Genomic DNA, 7605 nt, shown 5'->3' with positions numbered 1-7605 from the left:
TGCAAAACAACAATAAAAAAAACTTAACTCCTATCAGATTTATAGTCCTCACGCTGCAGATTTCTTAGAATCTGTCCTTAAATTACAGCCAAATCCATTTACACAGTAACAGATTAAAACCTTTAGATAAACCAAACATTACCGCCACATATCTGACTCTATAACCATTAAAACAACTAGTAACAAGTAACATTTCCTCTCATCACGGAGCAAATCCCGATGATGAGACATCTGTTGTTCTTTCAATCAATTAGCTTCTCTCTCCCGAATGCTAACATACTCTCACCCACCTCCACCCCATCTCTTCCCCCATTCTCAGTCCCAATTTTTGAAGAATATGATTGTGTTACCTGTAGAAATAAATTGAATATTTTGTAATTGCAACTTTCCTTGTGTGAATCTCTCAAGGTTGAATTATTTATTCCTTGATATAGATCTGGTTTTAGTTATTCTCCAGTTTTTTTCCCCCGCTGTATTTTCTCTTTGATTATGGCATAAAATGTGCAGCCTTAAAGAAGAAAATGCAAATAGGATGATTGATTACTAATTCTATTTATGAGTCAAACAATGCAGCCACATTCTTAAAATGAAAAAGCATTTCTGGAAATGCTTTTTCATTTTCAAATTTTACATTTCAAATTGAATTTTGGTATGCATTTGCTGGGGTACATTTTGAAAAATAAATCTCAAATGTCTCTTTTTCATTATAATTTAGTAAAAGGATGAGGAGTGTTAAAGAAGAAAATGAAAATGCAAACAGGATTATTGATTAATAATTTCATTTATGAGTCAAGTAATGCAGCCACATTCTTAAAATGAAAAAGCATTTCTGGAAATGCTTTTTCATTTTCAAATTTTACATTTAAAATTTAATTTTGGTATGCATTTGCTGAGGTACATTTTGAGAAATAAATCTCAAATGTCTCTTTTTCATTTTAATTAAGTAAAAGGATGAGCAGTGTTAAAGAAGAAAATGAAAATGCAAACAGGATTATTTATTACTAATTTAATTTATGAGTCAAATAATGCAGCCGCATTCTTAAAATGAAAAAGCATTTCTGAAAATGCTTTTTCATTTAAAATATGGTAACGATTTGCTTCCATAGATAACAGCATCCTTTCTGCGCGGTAATAATGCAGCCTCCCGGAAGCAGCATCCAGTCACTGCGCGTGTCGGACTCTCATCCATACACGCGCTGCTACGTAGGCTGACATTCACTGAGAGGACTGCTGAGGAGGAGGAGATGTCTCTGACGGTCTCTGTGTTTATGTACTCCTGAGCGGACTGCGCTCTCCTCTACATCCCCGTTGAGACCTTCCGTTCGGTCTGGTTCTTCTCGCAGGTAGGACAGCTTCATCACCACCCGAACCAAATGCTCCACGCCGGGCCGGACCCCTTCAGTTTCACGCCGACCGACCCCAGCGGAGCCTGAGCCTGAAGGATGCAGGTTAAAAGCCAGATTTGCACAGAGAGAAGCAGCACCACGGACGACCCGGAGCAGGATGACAATCAGAAGAAGACCTCCTGTTTTTCCAACATTAAGATTTTCCTGGTGGCGGAATGTGCGCTCATGCTGGCACAGGGCACCGTGGGCGCATATCTGGTGAGTTAAACGATCGCAGCAACGACGCACAGAGCGCTTCATCTGCTGCCATATTATTCCCATCCCATTACCGTAATGACATCCTTCAGTAAACACGGCGATCGATTGATTGCTTGCTGCTTCATCCATCAGGGCCTGTGTGCGGTCTGTGCGACACCGACCGCGTCACAGCGCCAGCGCGCGCCACGTTGTTTGGAGAATATCTCTATGCGTCTATGGTTGGTGTGAAGCAGATTATGAAACTGGGCTTCATCCATCCTACCGGCTCCGCTTGTCTCTGCACAGAAATGCCTCAATAAATAATGCATGAGGCCTTTCACACTGGTCTACAGGCCCAAGAGATGACGTGATCTCCACAACACAGAACACAGGAGATTTATTCCTCATTAACACCACATTTCCTCTGACAGTACCTCCCCCACTGCTGGAACTAATAGATCAATAACAGCATTAGGTAAAAAAAAAAAAAAATAATAATCCTGTTCAGAACGTGAGGGAAACTATCAAATGAGTTTATGACCTCTGGAAGAATTAAATGTCATCCCAACTAATCTAAAACCTCTGATTTGAACTTCAGACACTGACAGAAAGCTGTGGCTTAAGCCTTTTCACCAGCTGGTAGTTTCTGTATCATTTGTTCCTGCAGACTCATTTCCTACAAGTCATTTTTCATATTCCTGCATATTCAATAAAACATTTAACTGAACAAAATGACATAATATCGATGTCTTTAAATGCTTATTGAAATATCAGTAAATACCTTTCAAACAGAGCAGGTTAATACAATTGTAGAAGTAATTTAGACATAAACAACATATTGTTGGATTTCAGTTTGAAGTTAGTTTATTTAGTACTTACCAGTTTGAATTGCTGGATTTATATATATATATATATATATATATATAGTAACATGAACATGCTGCATATCATGAATGAACGTTTTATAATTGACCAGGGCAATCAAAGCCCTGGATTTTCTTTTAACCATATAGAGGTGGAATTGCTCATTTGCATCTGATCATTGTTCTTCTGCATAACCCAAGTGTCCTTGAGCTTAAGGTCACACTGATAAAACTGAGCAGAATTCATAGTTTTATCAGTCAGGACAGGACCTAAAAAAGTAAAGTATCCCATATCATCATACTGCCACCACTCTGTTTGATGTTCTTTCTTGCCTATGGGGTTACATTTCTGCAAGGAGTAATCGGATGCACAGGTAACATAAAGTTATTCTTTTTCAAAAATCTACGTAGTATTTTTTTTCAGAAGCCATTGCTAATCTTTATATTATTATAATTTTTTTTTTGAGGCAGTCTTTTGTCTACTTTTAAATCAACAGGGATTTTTTTTCCTGTGAACTTTTCAGCGGATGCAACATTCTTATTATCAGTTCGTATGAAATCGTACGAAAAGTTATGCACAGTATTTTGTGGGTTTTTGACATTTTTCCTCGAAAAAACATATCAATGCGCATGTACAGCCAGCCAGACGAAAAAAGCAGATCAGCGGACGCACGTAAAACTGGGACGGACGAGCTTTCGACAGTGCAATAATTACTTCATGATGTGTCTCACTAGGTTGCTTGCTGTTTTGTATGTTAGGGTTAGGGTTAATTGTATGTTAAATTGTATGTTATTGAATGGTGCGTAAGATGCGCATGCGCACTGATATCTTGTCTCGAGGCAAGACGTAAAAATACAACAAAATACGATGAAAAAAACGTCAAAAACCTACGAAATACGATTTCATACGAACTGATAATGAGAATACACTGGTGGATGACATTTTGAACCAGTCTTTTTTATATTGATGAATGCAAACATCTATTTTTTATTGGCAAGAGAGGTTAAAAGGAGTTTCCCTGGTTTCTTTTTTTCTGTTTTGTCTTTCTGGATAAGTTATCTATGCTGTTTAGCTCTAATATTGCTAGTTCTATCACATCAAGGGTTTACTGCTATGCTTTTCACTTAATTTGTAAATTCTGTGTACTGTGTTTCAGTACTATCCTAAAGCCTGAAAATGGCCAACCTTTAACATAACAATAACTTGACCATCACATTAGTCAGGGCAGGTGTTTTGATAATTCTTTGCCTGCTTCAAGCTGTCAGTGAAATTATATTAATTCAGTTTCTTGAATCTGAGAATGCTTGATTACAAACGAAATCTAATTATTTAGTAATTGAACTGCCAATCTAAAAATAAGAGCTTGTCAGAAATGGGTACATTTATTAAGGTCTAATCTTTACTCTTCTACTTAGAAATAATGTTTAAAAAATCTCATAAACTTTCATGAAACCCGAGTCCTCCCACCCTTCATGCTACAAAGCAGGTTAGATGAATGTTTGTGGTTGTTGTTCAATTATATTAGTAACAGGAGGAGGTTTTATGGCCATTAATATAATTTCTCTAGCTGGCATCATTGTCTCTTTAAAGTTTAGTGTTTGGGATAAATTAGCTTTTATGTACTTTTATGTTTGCCATCAATTGTTTGTTGTTAAAAGTTCACATGATTTTAATGTGTTTAATAAGAAAATCCTGTTGTTGACCCATTCAAACAATTTTCAAAATAATTGTTTGAATTAAATTCACAGAAGCTTTGGGGGATAAAGTTTCCATACGCGGTGAAACGGTAGCTACATTAATGCATATTGAGATATCAATTGAATGATGATGCAGATTTAAAGTATAGACCCATATCATCATCTTTAGGATACGATATGACCAGTGTTACAGCCTGAGAATTAAAGTTGTGTTAATTGACTCTCACATTAATTCCTAAAAATGGATTTATATAACCAAAGGTTTCCAGTGCTGCTATTACCTACTTACTTAACTGATTTTCTGTTGAATGCTGATATAAAACTAGTTTTACTTTGCAGTATATCTCACAGTCCTGTATTGTTAGATAACGCGTAAAAAGAGTTTTTTATGCCACTCAATCCAATTTGGGATCGGACTGGAGTGGAACTGAATTGAATCCGTCCATTCTCCATCTCATCCTAAGCGGGGTCGCGACAGGTTCTGGTGCCTATCTCCAGCTGTCTATAGGCGAGAGGCGGGGTACACCCTGGACAGATCGCCAGTCCAACGCAGGGCTCCGAATTTAATCAATTCTTGAAATTTACATTATTTTTATTAGAAGAATGTAGCCTAGTAAACTAGCCCCACCTGCCAGCGGCCAAAATAATTTTTGCCTTCGAGTGGTCTAGCCTCAATCAATGCCCCAGACCCTAGAACTGGCTGGCCAATCACAACGCTGAGATGTGTTTTGAATTTCTGGATGCAAAGCGGGTGGGGTTTGAGGGCGTGACGACAAAGCTGTGCGACGCTGGAGAAAGCACAACAAGGAAGATGGCAACAACTATTGAACAGTTCTTGTTTGACTGAGCTTTGGAATCAGTTTTTGAAGGATTAGACTTGGGTTTTTTTGTTGAAACGTGAGCAGGGACAGGCGCTACGCTCCTATTTTAAGACGGATATATTCCCCGTTTGACCTACAGGCTGTTTGTTTACTCTTCCCCACCAGCTTTCTGTAGCGCTTCCTACATCACAGTCAGTTCCGCTCATTGGTCAGAGCATTGGCCAATAGGCACAGACAACAGTTTGAAACACAACGGGTTGTTCTCATCAACAATCTAATCAGACTAAATTACACATTTAATCTCACGTTTAGTCTGCTTTATCAGGCTAAGAAGAATGCTGTTTTTAAATTGAAATGCCTGAGTTTTTTTATTGTCATGAATGATTTGGGTGGCTGTGGCGTCAGATAAGGCGTTTGCCCTGCAACCAGAGGGTTGTTGATTCAAGCCCTGGCTCCGGCGTCCAATGTCATTATGTTCTTGGGCAAGGCAATTCACCAACATTGCCTACTGCTGATGGTCAGAAGGCCTGGTGGCACCAGTGTACAGCAGCCTCGCTTCTGCAAGTTAGCCCCAGGGTAGCTTTGGCTACAATGTAGATGGCCACCATCAGTGTGTGAGTAAATGACTGAATGTAGTGTAATGCGCTATATGAGTACAAGCCATTTACCATTTAAATATGTTACAATCATATTGGTTGCAGACTTGTAAATTTGATTGAATTGAAAATCATTCCTGCATAGATTTTGTTATGTCTGGAAATGCTGTCATCTTTCAAACAAATTGATACAATATCGTCTTGTGATAAAGTTTGTTCTTTACACTCGTAGTTTCTGTCTGGTTCCAGTAACGGTGCTGACTACTATTCTTCGTCTGCTTTCCTGTTAGGTAAGTGTTCTGACCACCCTGGAAAGACGTTTCAACCTCCAAAGTGCCGATGTGGGCGTCATCGCCAGCAGTTTTGAAATCGGCAACCTGGCCCTCATCCTGTTCGTCAGCTACTTTGGGGCTAAGGCCCACCGGCCACGGCTCATTGGCTGTGGGGGGATTGTCATGGCATTGGGGGCACTGCTGTCAGCTCTGCCAGAGTTTTTGACTCACCAGTATGAGTACGAAGCGGGGGACTCTTGGCACACCGAGGATGGCAGGGACATCTGTTCCAATAAAACCAGGTCTGAGAACCGAGACTCTGGGTTTAACTGCAGCAACCGATCCAACACCAACATGATGTACCTTCTGCTGATCGGAGCGCAGGTTCTGCTCGGTATTGGGGCTACCCCTGTCCAGCCTCTGGGGGTGTCTTATATCGATGACCACGTCCACAAAAAGGACTCTTCATTGTATATAGGTGAGTACAGCAGATTTATTATAAGGCATTGATTCCCAAGAGTGGGGTCAGAGATCAACGTGTATTGGGGCTTAGATCCTCTACAGAAATTAAACTTAGAGTCAATGTCTGGTTTCTATTCATTTTATCATTTCATTCTATCCTTGTGAGACCAAAAGATACTTAAATTCCTCCAGTTGAGGTAAAGACTGACCCCTGACCCAGAGGTAACAGTCATTCTTTTATTGGTTGGGAACCTTGGCTTCAGACTCAGAGGTTTGTTAGCATACACTGACTGTGAAAGATTTTGTATGATATACCTTAATTTTCGGACTATTAGCCACACCTGAATATAAGCCGCAGAAGCTAAATTGCATGATTTGTACATATACAAGCGCACCAGACTATAAGCCGCAGGTTTTTTATTTTTAATTACCATATGGTTCATGCATGGAGAGGATTGGAAAGAGGCAACTGTTTGGGGAAGCTCCTGTTTATTATTTTTACTGGTACATTTGTTTTCCATAATGAGGATGTCACATAAATGTCTTGGGCTCGCATTGTGCGTCTTTCTCGCTGTCGTTCTGTCTCGTACCAGTCGCGGTAGAGGTCTGCCTCCGGAGGACCTCCACATTCCCCTGCGCGCAGCTAACATACTTGTGTGTTGAAGCAAATGGTGGATGGTAAAATTAATAGATTTAGGTATTACCCTAAGTGGCGGTTAGCTGTAAAAGTCCATAGATAGGCCGCATTGTTATATAAGGCGAAAGGTCGAAAAATGGGGAAAAAGTCACCGCTTATAGTCCGAAAATTACGGTACATCACACATGTCCTATTTTTCAGTGGTCTACTTAGATATTCCGTAAAAATTCAAAAAATATCCACTGGACTTGGTTTCCAAGATTTGAAGACGTTTCTCCACCTCTCCAGGAAGCTTTCTCAATTCAAATGTCTGGATCCGCAGTGAGTTTGAGTCTTTATATAGACAAAGCCTTGTACAGGGTTCGTACACCTTTTCCAAAGTCAAAATCAAGCACTTTTCAAGCACTTTCAAGATCCATTTTAAAACTTTTTCCAGCACCTTACGGAACCAGTTTTGCGTGGATGACTTTCATGGTTTCATGGGGGCGGAGTCACACGTGGAAATAGACTGGCAGATCGCAGTCACACATAAGCGAGCAGGTTTCATTTTCGGGCTCTCCAACATTTTATTTCTCCATTTAATAAACACGCGATTCAGTTAGATAGGGATTTGTTGCGAAAGAAATAGTTACAATTTCAAGCATTTTCAAACATTTCATCCAAAATATAAGCA

The 7605-nt window shown here is 39.6% G+C and overlaps 1 protein-coding gene across 1 annotated transcript in view; it reads left to right on the top strand.

Moving 5' to 3' along the window:
* Positions 1 to 1442: 1442 nt before the first annotated feature.
* The window catches only part of LOC107085057 (solute carrier organic anion transporter family member 3A1-like), a 56162-nt gene continuing 49999 nt past the window's right edge, over positions 1443 to 7605 (top strand). Inside the window, exons 1-2 of the mRNA XM_015375196.1 lie at positions 1443 to 1604; positions 5852 to 6311. Coding sequence (XP_015230682.1) covers positions 1443 to 1604; positions 5852 to 6311 — 622 coding nt within the window. The remainder of the gene's footprint in view (positions 1605 to 5851; positions 6312 to 7605) is intronic.

This window comes from Cyprinodon variegatus, unplaced genomic scaffold (genome assembly GCF_000732505.1).
Source record: "Cyprinodon variegatus isolate N-32 unplaced genomic scaffold, C_variegatus-1.0 Scaffold114, whole genome shotgun sequence".
NCBI lineage: Eukaryota > Metazoa > Chordata > Actinopteri > Cyprinodontiformes > Cyprinodontidae > Cyprinodon > Cyprinodon variegatus.
The sequence above is the reverse complement of the archived record's forward strand: the minus strand, read 5'-3'. Positions and strand labels throughout refer to the sequence as shown.